Here is a 24123-nt window from a genome sequence, read left to right on the forward strand (position 1 = left end):
ACCAGCTGCTCTGATTCACGCTGTTGGAGGGTCCGTCAGGTGACCCGGTCCCACACACACCACACGAATGAACATGTCTCATCATCGACATCTCTGCGTCATCATTGCCAAGCCCCCCCCACCCTCTCTTTCTCTCAAGATGCTGGGTGTTTGCATATGCCTACGTGTTGCTAAAGGCAAATCCCTGTTAATCTCCTGAGTTATTCCATGAACTTTTCAGAGTCCCTAGCCATGTGTACATTTGTGTATACTTAGCATCTCCTTTGGGGTCCCCCCTGTCAACAGCGGCTCACGCTTTCACCCATCAGGCAGTAAAAACAAGCACTGCGGGGTAGCTGTGTGTGTGTGTGTGTGTGGCATAGACGGCAGCATCCTAACCACAAACCGGTCAAAGTGCCTACAGCGACCTAGTGTTCGATTCCGACCCCACCCCTGTATCTCTCTCACTCTGTATCTGTGCCCTGTCCATCTCAGTTGTATCTGCATGAGAGCAAAAAGCCCTAAAAATATACTTCGGTTTAAAAAAACAACAAAAAAAAACAAGCACTAGGTTGCACTGCACCTGCTTCTCTGGAGTGCTCCTGTGTATACCTCCGACTCACAGCACAGTACAGTTATAGCTCTGCTTCTAAAGGACTGAACCAAGGCACTCTTATTCATACACAAAGCTTTATTGGTAGGCGAGTTCATAATAAAAGGACTGAACCAAGGCACTCCTTCATATAAAAAAAGAAGCTTTATTAGTAGGCGAGTTCATAATAGAACAGATAAAATCTTCCATCATATTTGCAGCCAAAATGGCCTTCATCAGGGCAGAACGTTTCTTGGTGTTTTATGCCCCCAACGTTGTCTTCAAGGCAGTGCTGCCTGGAAGGCGCTATGGTTAGGCATGGGTTGAGGTTAGGGTTAAGTCGACAGTGGCAGCGCTGCCTGGAAGACGACGTTGGGGGCATAAAACACCATCGAGTGGGCAGAACCTGTGTGACTGTCTCTTTATCCTCAGCTATTCCCTTCTCCAGATAGACTGCAGTTCCACCAGCGCTACCAGTGGATCTGTCTGTCAAGAATATGACTGGAATATTCCATCAACAACTCATGTCAACCCCATAATCGCAATATTGTCATATTCTGAATAAGGCCAATAGTCAGAATATTAATGACCATTTAAACTTGACTGTGTGTGTGTTTGAGGGTGTGAGGGTAAAATCAGTAGAGCTAGTTTTCCCTGCGCCAGTATCAGAGCCATCAGGCTATCCCATGTAGTGTTGCTGTTTCTCTAGTCTGAACAGCTCTTGTCGTGTTGTGTTAACAGCACTTGGCTCCTTTTTATTCATGACCCAGCTCGCGCTACTGTCTGCCGCTGTCTGTGTTTGGGGCGGAGGGCCGACGGAACCCAGACAGACGGGGGCTGCTAGGCTGACTGTCTCTTACATAAGCCTCTCTCTCTTCCTCTTTATCTCTCTCTCTCTCTTCCTCCCTCTCTCTCTCTCTCTCAGCCTGAAGATATTGCTGTGACATACAGGGTGTAAATCACGCTGCTGCAACCGGTTCATGTCACCGGACCCTCTTCACTCCCCTAAATCTTCCCTCGTTCTGTGCCCATTTAACCTCTGGAGTGTTTACAAAGACACACACACACACACACACACACACACACACACTTTTTTGGTATGTTCCAACTGTGTTTTGATGGCTGGAAAGTGGCTCTCACAGTGAGGCACTGGAAAGAGTGGCTTGACTCCTGTGCTATTTTTGCTGTCTATTCGACAGAGTAGAAAAATGAAAAAGTGTGTGTTTGTGAGCGCGGGCTGGGCGGTCTCGGGAGACCAGGCTAAGGAGAGGCCGGGCTACCTCGCTCCAGGAAGAGTCCACTCCAGCTCGAGTTCTAAACAAAGTGAACATCCTACACACACACACACGCACGCACACGCACACACACCATCCCCCGCCCATGGGAGAGTCGGCACAGCCAGAAGTTTTTAACCCCTCCAACTCCCCCCGACAGTTCGCATTCCGCCGCAGGAAACGACTCTTCTCTGCAGTGACTCTATGGTCCTGAGACGCTGTGTGTGCTGAGCTATTTGTTTCTAATCTTGGTTAGTTATGCCCTCAGGTACACTCTCCACTCTACTCTCTCGCCCCCTCCTCACAACACACACACACACACACACACACACTTAAAGCGATGGTTCGGAGTAATTTCACCCTAGGGTCCTTTGCACCATGACCAGGGGCGTCGCCAGCCGATTTTACCGGGCCTTCAGCCCGGGGTAAATTGAGCTCAGCCCGGGTAGCCAAAATTGTTATTTAACTTTTTTATTTCATTGTGCGTTCTATCCCTCGTAGCCTGTTAGAACAAGGAATCCCGAACACTAAACTCTGACAAGGAGAAGCAGGACGGGCGGGGCGGGGCGGGTCTGGGCTGGGGAGTGGGTGGAGAGCGGCAGAGGGTCGCTTCGCGGTCTGGTCTGATCAGTGGATCTGTGCTCTTAACTAACGTTACTGCTGTCAACTCACTGGGTGGTTCAGCGTCATAGGTTGCAGTACGTTGAGAAAGCAGACGTGACATGGCCAGCAAAGAAACTGTTTGGCTTATTCAAACGAAAGGTAAAGGGTAAGAATTCATGTTTGTAAACTGAAATATAAGCCTGTCCGACCGACTCCATAAAGGCCAGCTATTAGTGTTGTTTACCTATCCTATCGCTAGCTGGCTAGCAAGCTATCATTAGTAAACACTAAGCAGGAGTAAAAATTTACTTTTTGAAACGTGAATATCTACCAGTCACTGACAAATGAAGTGGCGAAATTCACCCGCCATTCAATAGGCAATCCTTATTTTCTATCTGAAATCTACTTGCCAACTTGAATATTTACTCAGCTCTAAATAACTAAATTTAGCCAGAAGGGCTAATGCTTTCCCCCGTTGTTGAACATTTGTACTGATGTTCTGAGGAGCAGACGAGGATGTTACACTCTCTAACACTATAGCAAAAAATTGCAGTTTTGATACACAGTAGGCCTGCAATGTAGGATTTTTTCGTAAGGGAGATGTTTTAACAGTGGCAAACTATAAACCATTAAATATCTAGAGGGGGCTGAGACAGCTTTCATTCACCCTGTAATGAGCCATTTAACCATCAAAGTGATTACAAAGCTGATGACATAAACATAAAACAGCATTAAAAAACCCAAGTTTCATGGGGATGAACATGTTCCATGGGAATGTGTTTAAATGTCCACTGAAATATATGCAAATGCCCTATGCATATAGCCTGGGTGTTCCCATGCTGCCTTGCGCGCGATTTGATTCACGCTGCTAAGGCAGCCTGGAGACCATGGAGCAAATTTTCGCCTGAGATAGGAGACCAATCACAGAACAAGGGAGAAAGCAAGACAATGATGAGCTATGCACAGACACATTTGATAGACATCCGTGGCACCCAATAAACGGATCTGGGCATTTTTTTCAAATACGAGAAAATGAACGCTTGGTTCCCAGACCACGTCTCATTGAGAAGTGGTGGCGCTAGCCAGGCTACTATGCATAAGCAAAGCATTTGTAATTAGAGCTGAAAATTGCAATCTCAAAAGTTCTTTGTATCCTGCAATGTACGTTCCATTACGTCTGCAGAAACTCATTCGTTTCTGACAGCGCTACTCCACCACTTCGACCAAGGGAAAACAGGTTCTGGGAGGGTGTTTGGCCCGGGGTGATGGTGCAAAGGACCCTAGAGTGAAATTACTCCGAACCATCGCTTTAACACACAGTCTAGCACACACACATGAAACACACGCTCACATACAAAACACACACTCTTGCACACATACACTCTCCCTCTCACACACACTCACATTCTAAACACACTCTCTAGCTTGCACACATCAAAAATTCTCTCACACACACACACACATATATTAGATGGCATTTCACAACACAGACACTCAAACTCTCTATATGAAACACACGCTCTAGCACTCCCACATACACACACGCGCGCACATTAGTTTCCATATGACTTTGTCAATATTGAGCATACTTCCTCCTTGCCTCCCCAGTTGTGCTGGAAGGTAGCTGCCCTAGGCTCAGGTGATTGGCAGGTTACTAGCCCAGAGCCTGGGCCTCCTGTCACAGGCATCCAGCTCAGAGCAGGAAGTGAGAGTGAAGTGTGTTTGTGTGTGTGTGTGTGTGTGTGTGTGTGTGTGTGTGTGTGTGTGTGTGTGTGTGTGTGTGTGTGTGCGTGCGTGCGTGCGTGCGTGCGTGCGTGCGTGCGTGCGTGCGTGCGTGCGTGCGTGCGTGCGTGCGTGCGTGCGTGCGTGCGTGCGTGCGTGCGTGCGTGCGTGCGTGCGTGCGTGCGTGCGTGCGTGCGTGCGTGCGTGCGTGCGTGCGTGCGTGCGTGCGTGCGTGCGTGCGTGCGTGCGTGCGTGCGTGCGTGCGTGCGTGCGTGCGTGCGTGCGTGCGTGCGTGCGTGCGTGCGTGCGTGCGTGCGTGCGTGCGTGCGTGCGTGCGTGCGTGCGTGCGTGCGTGCGTGCGTGCGTGCGTGCGTGCGTGCGTGCGTGTGTGTGAAATGTGCTGATGTTGCAGCAGTGGTGTTCCGTTGCTTTGCTTACTGCTCACTTTTACTCACCACACACCTTTAGAGTGCAAGGTCTCTCTTTCTCTGCTGTTTTTTCTTCTTTCTTTCTTTCAATCTATCTTATTCACTCCTCCTCCTCCTCCCATTTGTCTGGACTGCAAGATTTCTCTCTTCCACTCTGTTTTTCTTGCACCACCCCTCCACCCCACACACACCCCCGATTCATTAACTCCTAACTCTGTGACCATACTCTCTTTTCTGCTGATCAGTATACTTGTTCTCTCTCTTTCTCCTCTACACTTGTTGACCCTGTTTCTCTCCGTCAATTCCACAGAGCCTCATATGACATGTGTGGCGGTGGAGGTGGTGTTGGTGGTGGTTGTGGTGGTGGTGAGGGGGGGGGTATGAGTGTGACACATTAACCAGCTCATCAGCTGAGTGAAAGAGGAACTGAGGCTCTAAGGCTTGATGAGGCAAGTTGGTAAACGTGTGTGATCTCATTCCACTGCCAATGCTAATATACCGCTGCGTCGACGTTACTTCGTGATTTGGGAAAAGCCCGTAAAAGTCCTGGCAGGAAGCATGCATAAGGATGTAGATCCAGGAATGCAATAATATTTTGTTCGTAGTACCAGTTTGCAACAATTATTAGTTAACACTAAGTTGTAAACACTTCGAAAAAAAAATATTAAAAACTGGATATACCAAAAAACGTTGATGTAATTGCTTCCTGCCAGGACTTTTACGGGCTTTTCCCAAATCACGGAAGTAACGTTGACGCAGCGGTATAGTAGCATCCATCAGGCAAGTGTTATTTAAAAAAACTCCTGGTGTATTTACAAACTTTGCAATGCCTCGTTTTATGAGTAAAGAACATAGTTGTACTACTGTAGAAGTTTCATACCATTCAGGGCATTATTAGTGTGGTAATTTACGAGATAAAAGTTGGTACCATTACGACTGCAGAAACTCATTAGTTTCTGACAGCGCTACTCGACCAGGGTTCGACCAAGGGAAAACAGGTTCTGGGAGGGTGTTTGGCTCGGGGTCATGGTGCAAAGGACCCTAGGGTGAAATTACTCCGAACCATCGCTTTAAGTCAGTGTTTCTCAAAGTGTGGTCCGGGGACCACTGGTGGTCCGCAAGCTATTATCTCCCAAGTGGTCCGCGAGCAGACGTGGTAAAATATAATATAGATGAGTTGTTTGCAATATTGAACCAACTTGTATGTAAATCCAAACATTTCTGCAACACTGCCTATGTAAGCCATGCCAGTTTAAATCATATGAATTCTCTGACACAATAATACAATCAAAGTGGTTCAGTGAGTAGGCCTATTGTGTAATTTACTATTGAAGTAGGTCTAATTTATTTATTTATTTTTAGCTAGGTGGTCCGTGAGGCTTTTTTTATTGATTAAGTGGTCCTTGGTCTGAAAAAGTTTGAGAAACACTGCTTTAAGTAGTTTACTTCTTGTCTTTCTTGTATAATAGGTGGATATAGTAATGGACACTCACAGCAGTCAGTCCACCCTGCAGTGTTAGGTGGGGTTAGTTTACAGTATGTGGGGTGCCTGGCTGGGTTGAGGGTGGGGTGTATGTGTAAGGTGGGGGTAGTACAGTATGTGGGGGTGCCTGGCTGTGTTGAGGGTGGGGTATATGGATAAGGTGGGGGTGCCTGACTGTGCTGAGGGTGTATGTGGCATGTCCATCTTGCAGTGTGAGGGACTCGCACACTGTTAGGGTTCGTTTATGTGGGTGTAGTTGTGTGTGTATGTGGGTAGTGTACATTATGTATGTGTGTGGGTAGTGTACAGCACAGTATGTGGGTGTACCTAGCTGTTTTGAGGGTATGTGTGTGTCGGGGGGGGGGAGGGTAGTGTACAGTATGTGTGTGTGTGTGTGTGAACGGTTTGTGTACAGTGTGTGGGTGTACCTAGCTGTGTTTGTCTCCCTCACATCATGTTCATTCATGAGTTATATGAGGCCAGAGGGCCAGTGGCCTTACTGTCCCCTCTTCTCCTCTCACACTCTTTTTTCTTTCTTTCTTTCTTTCTTTCTTTCCTTCTTTCTTTTCTTTCTGTCTCTACCCTTCTCTGGCTCTCCCACTCTCTCTGTCTCCTACACTCTGTCCCTCACTCCTTCTCTCTCTTTATCTCTCCCCCCCCCCCCCTTGTCTCTCAGTCACAGTGGCCACACACATCATGATTTTCCACTCGTCTCGTCCGATGAATAAGTGATGATGGCGAGGCGGTGGCATATGGCAGCCGTTCCTCTCCACGCCAACCCACCTCAGTTTTGAAAGGGCCAACAATGCCACGGCCCTCTCCTTTCTCTCTCTTCCACTCATTATATCTCTTTCTTTCTTTCTTTCTTTCTCTGTCCTTCTTTCTTGATATGTTCTGTCTATCTAGGTAAGGTCAATTGAAAGTAATAGTGTCAATATCTAAACACATGACCCAACAGCAACAATGTGGCAAGCAACAGTGAGCTTTAATCTTGCTATTACTTTTTAAGACTTAATAGTAATCCCTGCCAGTGAAGACCTATAATTAGCAAAGTTGCTTTTTGAAAATAAACAAACCTCCCTCTCCTTTTCGTCCTCTTTGCAGTTTTCACTTCTCTGCCTTGCCTCTTCTCCAGTGTTCCTCCATCTCTGTCCTTTTCCCTCTTGAGGCTCGCTTTCTTTTTCTGCTTTTATTCCTGCTGCCCCCCCCCCCCCCCCCCCCAACCCTCCCCCCCCACCCCATATTACCCCACCCCACCCCACCCCCACTTCTCTCTCTGTGCTGTGTCTGTGTTATCACATAAACTCACATTATGGCATTTGGGGAGTTGGGGGTTGTGAGTTTGAAGATGATGGACATGCTGTTTTCGTGAATAAAATGTAGAGGGGCTTGTTTTCTTTAAATCTGAGGCTGGAGGAACTGTTGGGAAGAATCTGAATGTTTCTCAGTGGTGTTGATGGTATGAAGGTGTCAACTACCAGTTTTGTGTACGCGTGGAAAAACCTGAAATTTCCTCTCTCTCTCTCACTCACTCATCATTTCACAAGAATTTAACAGTTTTTGTACTGTTTCCCTCCTTCCTCTTTCCCACCTCTCTCTCTCTCCCATATCTCTCTTTCTCTCTCCCATATCTCTCTTTCTCTCTCCCATATCTCTCTCTCTCTTCCATATCTCTCTCTCTCCCATATCTCTCTCTCTCTACCATATTTTTCTCTCTCTCTCTCCCTCAGGAATGGCGTGAGCGTTGAGGGGGCGACACACAAGCAGGTGGTGGACCTGATCCGGGCGGGTGAGCGCGAGCTGGTTCTGGCCGTGCTGTCGGTGCCGGCCCATGAGGTCGAGGGGCTGGAGCCCGGCGAGGAGGGGGGCACCCCCCCCAGCTACGACTACAGCGACCGGCAGGCCGTGCCCATCTCCATTCCCTCCTACAAACATGTGGAGCAGCATACCGAGAGGTTTGTGGTGAGTGTCGCACAGAGCCACAACACTGAATTTACAGCTCATAATAATAGTAACTAGCATGGTATCCCGACAGCATCCAAGCAAGCGACTGTCTTGTAGCATTAAATGCTCTTTGTCTACACTGAATCCGTTAAATGTGCCCTTCTATTGAGTCATATTTCTCATTCAAAATAGCAGAGCAACGCAAGCAACAGAAAAGAAGGTAATAGAAACGGGGTGTCCGATAAAATTTCTGCTTAAAACTTTGTGTTGTATCGCGCTGCATAGCATTGCTTCGCGTCACGTACTGTCAGGATATTCCAATTGAAAACAATGTCATTAAACTGATTTAATGTTAACGCTAATGTTCACTCGCATCGCATCTAGTTAGGACTTGTTGTAATGACTAGTTATTACAACTTTACAACTCTCTAACATGCACACTGTTCTGTTTTTGTTTTAAAACTAATACGATCTCTGTCCAGATGTACGTTTACAATTCCGGAACTGAGACCGCCTTTTGTCCACGCTGGACCCTTGAAACCCAGATTTACACAAATCATGTGACCGTTCATGCATTTATTTTAATTTAACGAATTTATTCAGAATTTGACTGCAATACAGATGCTAACAAATACAGCAAATAAGCCTAGAAAAGCTTGTACTTCGTTCTCCATTGTGCATTCATCGCTGGCAGGCTAGTAGTGTTTTTTTGAAAATGGGGCCGACAGCGTTTCAACTTATTCAAATGATTCTGTTTCAGGAGCTCAAGTAGTGTAGATGAGAGACGCAGATGTAACAAAACAAGATAAAAAAAAAAAAAACGAATGGTGTGGACAAAGAGAGTAGACCTCCGTCCAGACCAAAGGCCAAAATTCCACTATCTTGAAACAGTAGCCGAATTAAGACTCTTTATTTTATAGCACCTTTTAGGACACCCAAGGGTACTTTGCATATGATTTACAGATCCAATTTACGGAGAGGGAAAATAACTAAATGAGCAGTGAAAAGTAGGGTTGGGTATCGTTTGAATTTGAACGATTCCGATTCCAATTCCGATTTCTTATTTCGATTCCGGTTCCTAGCGATTCTCGATTCCGATTTTTTTAAGAGGCTGGGTCAAAAAAAGTTTAGGATATTTTAAATGAGCTAGCTAACCAACGGTCTTTCTCAGGGTACATTTTCCAAGTGCAAATTTAAAGACTTTTAAGACCTTTTCAAGACATCTAAATGAAACTTAAGACTGCACAGCAAAAAGATATATATGACTGTTTATGCAATAGTTTTTTTTTTCCTACTAATTTTAACCCCCACCCCATTTTGGATGTCTACAGAAGTTACTAAATATATTATATGGCAAAAGAAAAATAATTTTAGGGTCTGGGCTGCTTGCTTTTGAAGCTGGCTGTACATATTTGGTTTTGCTTACTGCTGAAGCTGACTGTTCTTCACCTGTGTCTGTAGTAGCCTAGGCTACTTGCCAAAGACATGTGCACTGGACTGGATTCCCTTCAATATTTTTTTCAAAGTTAGACTAAGCTATTTACATATTTTAATAAGCCTACTTTATATAATTTACTATGTGCATCTATTGTCCAATATGCAGCACAGCAAATTAAAGTTAATCCACTACTTTACATTTTGCATACCAGTTGTATCTAAACCGACCAAAGCTTGACTGAAACATTGTAAAACCATTGACTTGTTTTAAATTAATTAAGAGACAGGTCCTCCTCGCATGATCCTGCTGAAAACCGCTGATTTCATCTCAAGCACGCACGTATTATGAACACACGTTTTTTTTTTTTTATGTAGCCAGTCGCCGACATTCAATAAATATGCGGTTATAGTTCACAACTTTTGCGAAGTAGGCCTAGCCTACTGGGAAACGCTGGCAAGCAAGCTGCTGGCAGATATTACAGGTAGGCTATTATAACTTAGACAGATATTTTCTTCCCTAGGCTAGGCCAGCAACACACGCTGGAAAGATGCAAACAGATCAACTTACAGTATTTCCTCCTGATTGCGAAGCACTGCACATAATTTGACTATAGCAGTCTTCGCGTCCATAGTTTGTGAAACGATGCTGCGTCCGAGCAACGCTTTTAGATGCCAAGCGCAACTCAAAAAAGGAGAACAAATGAGCGTCCGGCTTGAGGCTGCGCCGGACGCCGGGCAGGGCTTTTAAAATCCATATGTCCGGCCTAAATTCGAACGTATGGCCAACCTATCGCTCTTTCTTTCTCTTGCTCATTCTACCGTAGGCTTCCTCATTCCACGTAGGCTACCTGTAGCCTATATCTCTCTGGCCTCAGCTACACCACGAAAACGTCAGGCATATTATTTTGTACATAGGCCTACTGTATTATTACTGTTTTCACTCCTTTAACCACACCCGTGAAAAACATCTTCACTCTGCAACCACTACACTTCTTCCCGTAGCCTAATAGCTTAATCACTTATACAATTGCGTTTTAAATACACAAAACTGGATTGAGACATCACTCGCTCTCTTGCACTCGCTGGCGGTCCCATAGCACATTTAGTACCTCTCTTTCGAAAATTCAGTTGTATTTAAGACTATTTAAGGATCCGCGGGAACCCTGCTTTCTGAATGAAATAGTCTGACCTTCTTCATGAATTTTAATTCTATGAACTATGCGCTTCTTCGTTGGTGTTCAGCCGTTTCTTCTTCAGGTCGGCGGACTGGGAATCGAAACTAGGAATCGAAATTTAAACTTTTGAACGATTCCGGGAAAATCGCAAAGATAGTCCCGGTTCCAACCAATACTCGATATTCGATACCCAAGCCTAGTGAAAAGACATCGAACAGACTGAAGAGATGTAGAATTTTAACATCGACAATAGATTCACAGTGTCCAGATGTGGTAGGAAGGGGATTTACACACACATACACACACACACACACAAACAAACGATTATCATTAAGCTGACTCTTCTATCCAAAGCTGCACCTGCATACGTGCATTTAGGTTATGTTATTTTACATCCAAAGTGAGCTACAGTATAGTGCAGATTAGGTGTGTAATGGTACACAAAAATCATGATCTAGTACGTTCCTTGGTCTTGAAATCAGTTTGGTTCATTTTCGGTACAGTAAATCTTGCTTATGCTCAACAGATATAAGCTGGAATATTATTTTGAAAAGATGTCAAATGTTATAGCTATAATTAGCTAAACTGACATATGGTCCGGCACTTAACATGTTTGTGTGGAAACTCAACTTTGAAACATGGTCCACACACAAAAAAAGCCTACTGTTGATTACTGTTTAAAGGTTGTATCAGCAATTTCAGGCCCAAAAAAGACCCAAACATAAATTATCACATTCATCTAATCTTCCGCTTCATTCATCTAACGATCCACTAGCTGTCTGCCCCATAAGCAGGCCGTCAAAAAAATGTGTCCCTGTAGGCATCCTAGGCTCCGAGATCTGTACACAAAAACACCAGGGGTTGGCAACCACTTAAAAGCAAAATAAAGTGTTTCAACCAATAACCGACGAGATGTGCGTTTAGGAGAGTTTCAATTGCACGGGAGGGAGGGGGAGGGAGTAGCGAGCTAGCTTTCTGTTTTGTTTAAACATCAACAGAAGTGACATATCCCCGCTATCGCTGATACAACCTTTAACACTACATTCGGTACATTCGGTACACATCTGTGTTGAACCTAACGTTCCTGTGAGTGGCTCAGTACAAATGTCTGTCTGATGAAGGGCTGGGGCCCGAAACCGTCACATGTGGTGATATAGCCTACAAATAAAAAAACGCTAACGAGCAGATTTTGGTGTGCGGACTCAACGTTCTTCTACTTGCTTGTGCCTTCCTATCCAGGACCCAGTACTCAACTACTTGGATGTGCGTGCTGCACTCTTGAACTCTCACGCTCAGTACAAATACCTTCACCCTTATACCCCTATTGCGGATATGTATTGCAAGGATCCGAGTGATAACAATTTCATCATCACAGGCACATGACTGTGCGGACATTTGTGCGCTTTCCAATGTTTTGTGACCTTGCAGAGTCATACTCCACAACGCCACAAGGCCACCAACTGCACATGGATGGACTCCAAGTGGACTAGAAACTATAATAAGAACAACCACAGGTCCATGCTGTCCCCAGCTTTCTGTGTGCACGCCAACAAGCGAGTATAATCAAGACCTGAAGTGTTCTCTCTGAGCACTTGCGCAAGGCCCGACACTCAAGCTCCTCCATCATCAGCTCGCATTCTCACTTGTTGACACACTTGTTGAGGCGTCACCATTTCATCAAAGCAAGGGTCAGCTTTCAGGGTGCTCTTGTGGAGCTCTTTTTAATTCTATGGTAATACCAGAGTTATTCTTCGTGTGGTGGAAGCGCTGCATTCTCTGTTCGCGGTAAGTGGGTCAGGGCTTTATTGTCGTCAGGGCTTTATCAGTTTTGGCTCTGCGTCTCCTCCTAGGGATTTGGTCATATGGACAATTTGGCTATCCCTGTGTTGGTCATATGGACAATTTGCACCCATTTTGTGGTCATGTATTCCGAGTTGCAAATAAATAAAGTAAAATCGAGATATCTTACAGTATCACTTCCTTTGGTGAGGGGGACTGACTTATCATGAATTTTTTATTTATTCAATGTTTTACAAAGATAATTGCAGTGAGTGAAAGTGACTTTAAATTGGTTAACAGTGCCTTTTTTGAGTTTTGACTCCGCAGTCTCATGACGTCACTGTCGTCATAATAAGTCCCCATGTATTTAATTCAGAGGGATCTGTTGTTCATCTAATGCAATAACTGTAGGCATTAGATGTACAGTGTAGCCCTTCATTAACACCTTCCCCCCCCAGCTTTCAGTTCTGCAACATTAGACTACTACTTCCCTCTGCGTTTGCTTCTATGCTGTGAAATCCCCTTGCTGGACTCACGTATATCAGATTACTTACGGTGTTACGGCGAACCTCATTAAAGTGGTATAACATAAAGTCCGTAGGACAAAAATGTGCTTATGACTCACCGAAGCACTCTGCCCTTAAAGCTCCACTTCAGTTGAGGTGCTTTTCATTCCCCAGCTTTACATCCTCTAATGAGTTTCATTTACCTTCACTGATTCACGCTCGAAGAAGGCTAATTGCAGATATGTAGCTCTTTTTGAACTTTTTAGCATAATTTCCCCTGGTTTAATTAAGAAGCTTGAATCATATGCATAGGCTGCAACCTTTACAAGGCAAGGTTTACAAGGCAACCTTTTTTGTGAAGTCCATGCAGCTTAGCTGGCCTCCTCGATGTGCCATTTCTGTGGATTTAAATTGTGAGAGAGCTTTGCAGCTGAAGATGGACGGCGGGGTTCTGATAAAGAGCAACACCTGCAGCAGTGACCTACCTCTGTGGATGAGTCACCTCTCAGATCAGCGTGTGTCACTGCTAGCGTCTCTCTTGTTTTCTCTTTCTTTTTTCTTTTACTTTCTCTCTTTTCTTTTTCTTTCTCTCTTTGTGTCTTATCCTCTTTCTCTCTCTCTCGTTCTCTCTCTCTGTCTCTCTTTGTGCCTTATCCCCATTCTCTCTCTCTCTCTCTCTCTCTTTCTTGTTTTATATATATATGTGTGTGTGTGTGTGTGTGTGTGTGTGTGTGTGTGTGTGTGTGTGTGTGTGTGTGTGTGTGTGTGTGTGTGTGTGTGTGTGTGTGTGTGTGTGTGTGTGTGTGTGTGTGTGTGTGTGTGTGTGTGTGTGTGTGTGTGTGTGTGTGTGTGTGTGTGTGTGTGTGTGTGTCTTACTACCTCTGCGTCTCTCTCCCTGTCTCTCTCTTAACATAGTTGGTTATTAATTTAGTGTTGGAACTTGTTTTTATTAGCCACCTTTGTATGAAGTAAACATTGCAAAGATATATTACTAGACAGGTCAACCTCAAATCTACCTTTGACTTCAGAACTTGCCATAAGGTGAATTCCAAAGACTGCTAAAAAGCAGAAATGATATTTAGTATTTTAAGAGGAACAAAAGTGTCCATCAACATTGCACAAAATAATGTAATATTATACATATTGCTAATATAATACACTATGCCGTTAATCATATCTAAACATTGTAATCCTACACATTGCCGTTTTACATTTGAACTGCAGAGTGTACTCAATGCTGGTATTTATTTCAGATATACATAGGAGAGATGTTAAATTTCTAAAGTGCTATAGGTAGGGGATTTCCCACGGCGGTCAATCCACAACCAAGCCTATTTACCATGAAAAACAAAATCACCAACAAAGCGACCTTTGTGGGCAAAAAACATCAGCAACAGAGCAGCTCTCAAGAGCATTTCACTAAGGATACCAAGCAGGCCCTTTCAGTCATTGGTGTTTTGTATTCTGTACCGGTACTCTGTATTTGGTAATCTGCATATAATCATGACACAAGATATCTTTCTCTCTTTCTCTGTCTCACACAGTAACTAATTCCCGTTCTCTTTCTCCGTCTCTCTGCTGCCGCGCTGTGCAGGTATATAATGTGTACATGTCGGGCAGGCAGCTGTGCTCCAAGCGCTACCGTGAGTTTGCCATCCTGCACCAGAACCTCAAGAGGGAGTTCAGCAACTTCAACTTCCCCAAGCTGCCCGGCAAGTGGCCCTTCTCCCTGTCCGAGCAGCAGCTCGACGCACGCAGGAGAGGTCTGGAGGAGTACCTGGAGAGAGGTGCGTGTGTGTTTGCGTGTGTTTGCAGGTTTTTGTGGTTGTTTGCGTGTGTGCACACGTGTGTATGAGAGAGGTTTTTTGCGGTTGTTTGCGTGTGTGTTTGCACGTTTGTGTGTGTGTGTGTGTGTGTGTCTGTGTGTTTGCGTGCGTGTCTCAAACATCACGGTGTGTGTTTGCGCATTTGTGTGCGTGCGTGCATGTCTCAATCATCAGCTGAACACACACCGAGGAGAGGGCCTGGAAGAGTACAGGGAGAGAGGCCGGGGGAGGGTGAGATGGAGGGATGAATGAGGAGATAATGAAAGAAAGAAATGACCGGATGGTGGGAACGGAAGAAAGAGAAAGATGGAATGAATGTAGGAATGCATGAATGAATGAAAGCAGAAGGAAATGATGAATGACCGCAAAAAGAAAAATGAAGGTGGCTAGATGAAGGAGTGAGTGAGAGAGGGAGGAAAGGAATGAAAGAGGGAAAAGAAAGAAGGATGAAAATGAAAGAATGAATGAAAGCAGACAGAAATAAAGAATAAATTAATGATGGCAAAAAAAGACTAAATGTGAAAGAAGTGAAAGAAGAGTGTGAATAAATGAAAGAAATCAAAAAGAGGAGAGGAACCCATGGTGTGAAAGAGGAACCCAGGGTGTGAATTAACATAAAATTGCTATGAACACAGTAACATTTCCAGCTAGCCTGTCCTGCACACACAGTGACATGTGCTATCAGAAAACCAGATAAGATGCCAGATTAAGTGCCTCAGATAGACACCTGACACTCAGATAGACATCTGACATCTGTCTCTCTCTCTCTCTCTCTCCCTCTCTTTCTCTTCCTCTCTTTAGTGTGTTCCGTGCGGGTGATCGGCGAGTGCGATATCATGCAGGAGTTCCTGACTGAATCGGATGAGGTAAGATGTGGCCAAGCCGCAGTCGGGACTTGATGCCACCCTGCGGCGTCTGTCTCCCCTCGCTGTGCGGCTAGCGCTAGCTCAATTATCGGCCACACTCATCAAATGTGTGTATGGCAGCGTGAGGCCAATGCACGAGTGAAACCCGGTGTCTAACGCATGTGAGCCAACAGATGCTATAGAGAGAGAGAGACAGGAGAGAGAGACAGGGAGAGAGAGAGAGAGAGACAGAGACAGAGCAGACGCGCTCAACTTCAAATCTCACAGCAATTTCGGGTGTGAGTTCTAAAGTGACAAGTCGGAGTAGAAAAACCGCACTCTCAAGTTTTTTCTCTTTACTTATTTATTAATGCCATGTCCACAGACGCGTTTCGGCCTAAGCCATCGTCAGTGTCAGTGTCAGTGTCAGAGAGAGAGTCATGTCCCAGTCATGAGTTCTACCACCATTAAACAGTGGGCATGTTGTCAGTTTGATCTGTTCGAAACCTGTTTTTGTTTTGCTCAACTTTTTCCATTTCCCATGTCACAAAGGGCTAGCAACTTATCAACAGCTCATGATAAAGGAACACGCCTTATGTTTATGGTTATGGGATTTAGCAGGCGATTTTGTCCAAAGCGACTTATATTAACTAAAAATAATAGTTTCAAATAAAGTTGAAAAGTCTACATTTTAAGTGCCTAATTTTGCCTGATATTGAAAAAGCCTACATCTTCCCTGTGTGTGTGTTTGTGTGTGTGTGCATGTTTGCTGTAGAACTACAACGGCGTGGCAGATGTGGAGTTGCGTATTGCCTTGCCAGATAAGACAACCATCTCCGTTCGGGTGCGCAAGAACAGCACAACTGACCAGGTGTACCAGGTAAAGAGTACAGAACACACACACACATCGTCTAATCACACGCTGACACTTATTATGTGACCAGCACATCATATCGGCCAATAGTACTAATGGTCTTTATTATGTGAGAATCATATCGGCCAATAGTACTTATCGTCTTTATTATGTGAGAATCCAATCGGCCAATAGTACTTATCGTCTTTATTATGTGAGAATCATATCGGCCAATAGTACTTATCGTCTTTATTATGTGAGAATCATATCGGCCAATGGTACTTACCGTCTTTATTATGTGAGAATCATATCGGCCAATAGCACTCCTTCTCTTCTTCAGGCACTGGTGATGAAGGTGGGCATGGACAGCATCATGGCCAGCTACTTTGCCCTCTTTGAGGTCATCAACCATACTTTTGGTGAGTGGTAGTTCAGTAGCACATTTAAAGATACGGTTCAGAAAATCATTGTACCTGTTGTCAGAATAGTGCCCCTTTAGTGTGTGTATATATGACCCTATATGTGTAAATGTAGTCTCTATATGTGTAAATGTAGTCTCTATATGTGTAAATGTATAGTCTCTATATGTGTAAATGTAGTCTCTATATGTGTAAATGTAGTCTCTAAGGGCGTATTCACACTGGGTCCGTTTAACTGGACCGTATCCGAGTGCAATTACTCCCCCCTAGCCCTGACCCAGCTGGTCTCTGTTCACATTACATATTTGTGTGCGGAGCTGGGTTCGTTTATGTCATAAACACTAGCTTCTTTTTACCCTACTGCGTTCAAATTACCAAAAATCACCGAACCATCGATCCAAACGAACTCTGATCTGGACCCAGCAGTCTAGTGTGAATGCACTGTATTCTCTGACTCTCGATTGCCAAAAACAAATTTGGAGACAATATTAATTTACCACATGTCTAGTTTTATATCCTGATATTAAGCTGTCCTGGTGGCTACCAATAACAATAAATTAATCCAAAATAGTACAAGTACATTAAAGCTGACTCCCTCCACGTTTCGGCTGATTATTTCATGAGAATTTGTAAAGGGGGGAAATGACATTCTTATTGATTGTTTGCTTTAGGGTGTTTTTCAGTGTCATATTTCAAATGTTTGCGAATCCTGAAATACCTGGGGGGTATTCCAAGTACATGGTTTAGTGACAAACCTGGGTTAGTTAACTCCGAGTAAGTGGTGAACCTCCTACAACAAGAGCCCTATGGCATTGTTTTGTTAGGAGAATGAAGCCCTACAGATCTTCTATTAGGAGGATTACCACTTACTCTGAGTTAACTTACCCAGGTTTATCACCAAACCAGGTACTTGGAATACCTCCCTGGTGTGTGTTCAAAATAACAAGCAAAAGCAAATGTATTTCGACAGCTTTGAGTTCACTGTGAACATTTTCATATACACACAAACAAACCATCTGAGAGGGTAGTTCTCTGCAAACAAACATGGTCGCTGGACGTGGGAGTTGGCATTTTAACAATTTTCAATGTGTTCAGAAGAATCTTCTAAAAAAAAAAAAAACTTGTTTGCCTGCAAACATTTACATACACACACAAACCGTCTGAGAAGGTAGTCCTGCAAACAAACATGGTCGCTGGACTCAGGAGTAGCCATTTTAACAATTTGACAACAATATGAAATGATTTCAGAGGAACGTTCAAAGAAAGCTTGTTTGTTAACAATAAACTAAACCAAAAGTGGAACAGATTTTTGCTGTTTGCCTAATCTCAACACAACACCGCTCTGCTGTCGCCATTTCTCAGTCGTACTTACTCTCCCTCCACTGGCTCTTCTCAAACCCAAAGATGGCCCCTCAGGGGTGGGGTGCAGCCCCCGCTCCCAAACCCTCCTTTATATCTCTTAATTATAACCCTTTATATCTCAGTGCCGCAACCAAGTGTAACCAAAATATGTCTGTTTATATATGTCAAATATGTCAAAATATGAGTTTATTTGCAAAACTTATGTCAGTAAACTAGCATGTTGCTACTACCCACAGTAGGCTATCAACACACAGCGCGAATTGACCAAATCCCAATCTGTCTGCTCCGCCTCGACACAAAGTTAGAATTTATTGGAGGTGCACGCCAGGCGACAGCGTAGGGCTTGAGGAGGGGGTGGGGGGGGTACGTGGCTACTCAGAGGCTATGCTATCGATTCAACGCAGAAGCATTAAACAGCCTTTACAGTGCCGCAACCCCCCCCCCCCCCCACACACACACACACACACACACACACACACACACACACACAAACTCCCACCCCCAAAACCTCCCTTTACATCTCTTAACAGTGCCGTCCCCACCCCCCACCCCCCAGTAGTCTGGGCTATTACTCATTTGGCAGATGCTGGGATGCAGCTGGCTGCTCCAGGTGCTGCTGCTGCTGACTGCTGTGGACTCTGTGGCTCCAGCTGTGCTGAAGCATCTCAGCATCTCAGCAGCGCTGCTGCGGTTAGCCTCTTCATCTGCCATCGCTACGCTAAATCACCCTCTAGTGCCCAACCAACATCACTGCCCCAGCACACACTATATAGACAGCCAGCCAGTCAGATACTGGGGAGAAATCTCTCTCTCTCTCTGTCTCTGTCTCTCTCACTCTCTGTCTCTCTCTCCCTCTCTCTCTCTCTCATTCTCACTCTCACTCTCTCTCTCACTCTCTCTCATTCTCACTCTCTCTCTCTCTGTCTCTCTCTCTCGCTCTGTCTCTCTCTCTCTCACTCTCATTCTCTCTCTCAAATATGCTTTATTAGCACGACAAATCATATGATGCATTGCCAAAGCGTTCACAGAAATAATAATAATTACAAAAAAGTAAACAAACCTACATATACATAAACATTTACGCACGTTGCTCAGTGGTCACTCCTCTCACTCACTCACTCTCACTCTCTCTCTCTCTCTCTCTCTCTCCACTTTATCCACTTTATGCTCTCTTTAAAAAATGGGATTTAACAGGGAGGCTACATCAGGCACATAACTGGAGCGTATGCTGCAACAATCAGCTTCCACTATAATCAATGGAACTAGCTACACCAGACGTGATGGCAGCTCGTACATCCTTCTTAAACTATGTTTACGCTCCACGAAGGTATCAGAATCAGGGCAGACGCACATTTGCTTTTTAAATAATCCTGCGACGTATCCTCCCCTGCTGGCTGCTGCTCACATTGCAATTTAACAATAAGTAGCCTAAATTAGTCAGAGGTTATTATGGCCCGTCCAGTTTTAGTTCACATATTATATATTGTATTGATGTAGCCCAGCGGTTCCCAAACTTTTTTCCCCGCGGACCACCTTCTACATCCTGACTCGGCTCGCATACCCCCAACATCCAACACATAAAAAAGTAACACATTCTATTGACGCATTCCAGGCATCGTTGTTTAATTAGCCGCCCTACATGATAACATAATCAAAATCTACAACTGGTCTATGAGCTCTCACGTTAAAAAAAAAAACAGTGTGGAGAACCACATTAGAATGGTTAGGTAGCATCTCACTGCAGACTACGCACTGTGGCTTTGGGCAGTCTGTCTCCCAATCCACGTGAAGCCTAGGACTATACTGTATGCCTCATCATACTTTTGCTTTCTTCGCGCAGTCTTTTCTGTCTCGTTCTTTCTTTTATCACCCTGCGCTTCATCTCCACCTTCATTAGTCTGCCCCCATCCCATGTATTATTTATTAATTAATTAGAGTATTAATTAATTAATCATTTTTAACTCCTTTCCGCCATTGCCCTTTTCATCTCGCGTACCCCCTAGTGGCAGCTCGCGTACCACCAGGGGTACGCGTACCACAGTTTGGGAATCCCTGATGTAGCCTATTTAAAGCATTACATTTCTTCTCAGTGTTTCCTATTCATTTAGCAGTGCCACTGCTTCAGAATTAGGGGGGACGCAAAATATTGTCCGGAAGCATAGTAGGCTAAATGCCCTCCACTGGCTGCTGAAAATTGCAGTTTAAGAATAAACAGCAATGCTAATCCGAGGTACCTGTCTAGTTTTGTTCCATAAATATATTGTTTTTATAGACGTTAGTGACATGCGCTATCAAGAGCTTCCATGTGCTACGCATGTTTGTCAACATCGCAAAAACCACAATTTTCGCACAACTTGGAAAGGTGTAGCACAGGCCAAGGAAAACCCATTCATTTCTGAAGCTGATCGTATAAAATATTTCCCATATCGTAGTCTATAGGCCTAAGCTCGCTCGCAACAACAGCAAAAATGAAACTGAGAGGATGTCTCCGCGAAGACACCGCTGTTACATTAGATGCACACTCAATAGCGAATTGACGCAGTGAAAAAGCAACGACTGCTGGTAGTAACGAAGGTAAATTGCAAAACATTTTGTATGCACTCGCGGTGATTGCCTAGTAGGCCTAATGTGAATCGCGGACTATAAAGCAAAGGAGATTTGCACCAAATAAAGGCAGTGTTGTGAGTTGTGTTTTTATAGCGTGTTGGCACAAAACTTAATTTCTGTCATAAACGAAGTAAGCTAAGCGTTTCTCCATTGTCAACGTGAACTACCGGTATGTTCAAGCGTTCAAGTGACAATGTGGTTTAAGGCATGGGTTAACGTGACGTGAGTCAGACAGAAGATGGGCCTGTCTTAGTTCCTGAATCATGTCCCTCTCAAGTCACGTTAGGCTAAATGGTGTGATTTGCTACTAGAATAAAAAAAGACATCCCGGCAGTGACACCCGACCAGTTTTTTCATACTAACCTGCCGCCACTGTTAAAAAAAAATCTAGCGGAAACACTGCAGATTGCAGTACAACATTTGTCTGAAAGGGTTGTGGACAAATAGATGGAGATAGATAGATAGATAGATAGGTAGATAGATACTTTATTGATCCCCAAGGGGAAATTCAAGATAGTGTTGTAGGTAGGGGAGATTGGCATGTCCCTGTATGTATCAGGCTTGTCTATCATATTTACTTTTGTCTCTTATGCTCTCTCTTCATCTCTATCTCCCTCTTTTTTCTCTCTCTCCCTCTTTTTTCTCTCTCCCACTCTATCTCTCATTATCATTATGTATTCTCTGTTGTCCTCTGCCCCTCCCCCCTCTCTCTCCCTCTCTCTCCCCCCCCCTCTCTCTCTCTCTCTCTGTATCTCCCTCCCTCTCTCCCTCCCTCCCCCCCTCTCTCTCTCTCCCTCCCTGCCCCCCTCTCTCTCTCTCTCCCTCCCTCTCTCTCTCTCTCTCTCTCTCTCTCTCTCTCCCTCCCTCTCTCTCTCCCTATCTCTCTCCCTCTCTCTCTCTCTCTCTCTGTAGTGCGTAAGCTGGCCCCTAATGAGTTTCCCCATAAGCTGTATGTACAGAACCTGACGTCCGCGGTGCCCGGCACATGCCTGGCCCTCCGCAAGTGGCTCTTCAGCATCCAGGAGGAGGAACTGCTGCAGGACAACCCACTCGCCCTGCACTACTGCTTTCACCAGGTACACACACACTTACACACACACTCACACTCACACTCACTCACACACACACACACTCTCATACACTTACACTCACACACACACACACACACACACGCACACACACGCACTCTCACACACTTACACTCACACACACACACACACACACACACACACACTCTCACACACACACTTACACACTCTCACACACACACACACACACACACACATACACACACACACACTCACTCACAGTTTGTACAAACACTTACACACACACACTCGCACTCAAACTCACAGTTTGTACACTCACTCACACACAATGGATGATTTCCCAACGTAGCACTGGTGCGGTACAGTTTTGCGTGTGGCAATACAATACCTGCGTGTGACACTGACAGGGAGGCTACACCTGTCTACACCAGATGTGATAGCGGCGCGTACTGTATGTTAAAAAAACAAAAAAACAGACCAGTATTCTGCCATTTTTGCACGTCGCGATCGGAACACTTCAGTTACCATGGCATGACTTCTCTTCCTGATACCCGCTGGAAAGTCAAACTGCATGGAACTGGCAGGGATTGTTTTTTTTTTAGTTTTTTTTTTACAAAATACAACAGCCAAATAACATTGCTGATAGCTTTTGTTTATCTCAAACACAATGTAGCCAGGTGAGATGTTTGCAACTACATGACCTTTTATCAATCCAGTTGCAGTAGGCCTAGATGAACTGTGATGAACTGCCCTATTTGTGACTTGATTTTAGAGGTTTTATACCAGTGCTACAGATTTTGTGACTGGTGCTACAAATCTTTTAACCTCTGTAGCACCAGTGCTATGTGGAAAAAAAAGGTAACATACAGCCCTGTGACACCACGACATCTACATTTCCGCACGCTGCCACACTTACGTTAGTCGGATGTATCTGAAACCAGGTTTTAACACCTTCGCTCTGCTCCCATGGGTCTGGTTACAAACTGGGCCTTTGATCTGAACCACAGAGTGTTTCTGTTGTTACCATAAATACTGCCAGCACACGTGGAGGGGGGGGGGGGCGAGAGGAGAAGAGAAGAGAAGAGAGGAGAAGAGAGGAGAGGAGAGGGGAAGAGAAGAGAGGGGAGGAGAGGAGAGGGGAGGGGAGGGGTGAGGGGAAGAGAGGAGAGGAGAAGAGGAGAGGAGAGGGGAAGAGAGGAGAGGAGGGGAGAGGGGAAGAGAGGAGAAGAGGAGAGGAGAAGAGGAGAGGAGAGAGCCTGGTTTGGCTGGTTTTGTTTCGTTTGTCTACAGCTGAGCTGAACAAAGAGACCTGTGACTGTCAGCAGGCTAAAAATAGCAGAGCTAGACACACACACACACACACACACACACACACACACACACACACGTTTTTGCTTTTGGTTTTCTTATTTTCATTTGACGCACTCCCACTGCCAAAGTGACGTTGTTACATTCTTCAACTTTGTGCAACGTTCTTATCTGCCTAGCGCGTACCACTACTAAAATGTTGTGATGTTCAACATTGTGCAACGATCTTATCTGCCTAGCACGTACCACTACTAAAATGTTGTGATGTTCAACATTGTGCAACGATCTTATCTGCCTAGCACGTACCACTACTAAAATGTGATGTTCAACATTGTGCAACGTTCTTATCTGCCTAGCACGTACCACTACTAAAATGTTGTGATGTTCAACATTGTGCAACGATCTTATCTGCCTAGCACGTACCACTACTAAAATGTTGTGATGTTCAACATTGTGCAACGATCTTATCTGCCTAGCACGTACCACTACTAAAATGTGATGTTCAACATTGTGCAACGTTCTTATCTGCCTAGCACGTACCACTACTAAAATGTTGTGATGTTCAACATTGTGCAACGTTCCTGTCTTCCATGAATGTTTCTATGCTGCTGATGCCTGGAATGCAAATAGCTCTTCTAATATGCCCACATTCGTGAACAATGTGGCTACTTTTGGCCGAGGCTTTTAACCAAAGTGACTTGCGTTCTCAGTATGAATGCTATCGAAGCATTGAACGTGACCTTGCTGTTGTGAGCAACTTTGATTTACTGACTGAGCAAGAAGAACAAATTTCAAACATGTATTGTTATCTGTCCTTTGATGTCTATATAATGACATAGTGATTGTGCAACATCCCCGTGAAGTATTTGTAATCACTTAGCAATTCAATATTACAAGTTTGGACCGATAGTCTTCATACCTCTCATGGATCT

At 44.7% G+C, this 24123-nt stretch overlaps 1 protein-coding gene across 1 annotated transcript in view; it reads left to right on the top strand.

Annotated features, from left to right (window-relative positions):
• snx27a (sorting nexin 27a) overlaps positions 1-24123 on the top strand; it is a 42453-nt gene that overhangs the window by 1996 nt on the left and 16334 nt on the right. Inside the window, exons 2-7 of the mRNA XM_076301253.1 lie at positions 7812-8043; positions 14517-14709; positions 15550-15614; positions 16369-16473; positions 16787-16865; positions 21747-21910. Coding sequence (XP_076157368.1) covers positions 7812-8043; positions 14517-14709; positions 15550-15614; positions 16369-16473; positions 16787-16865; positions 21747-21910 — 838 coding nt within the window. The remainder of the gene's footprint in view (positions 1-7811; positions 8044-14516; positions 14710-15549; positions 15615-16368; positions 16474-16786; positions 16866-21746; positions 21911-24123) is intronic.

This window comes from Alosa pseudoharengus, unplaced genomic scaffold (assembly GCF_046254945.1).
Source record: "Alosa pseudoharengus isolate Yale_2024_CS ecotype anadromous, Long Island Sound unplaced genomic scaffold, YU_APseudo_1.1 YU_APseudo_1.1_scf_23, whole genome shotgun sequence".
Lineage (NCBI taxonomy): Eukaryota > Metazoa > Chordata > Actinopteri > Clupeiformes > Clupeidae > Alosa > Alosa pseudoharengus.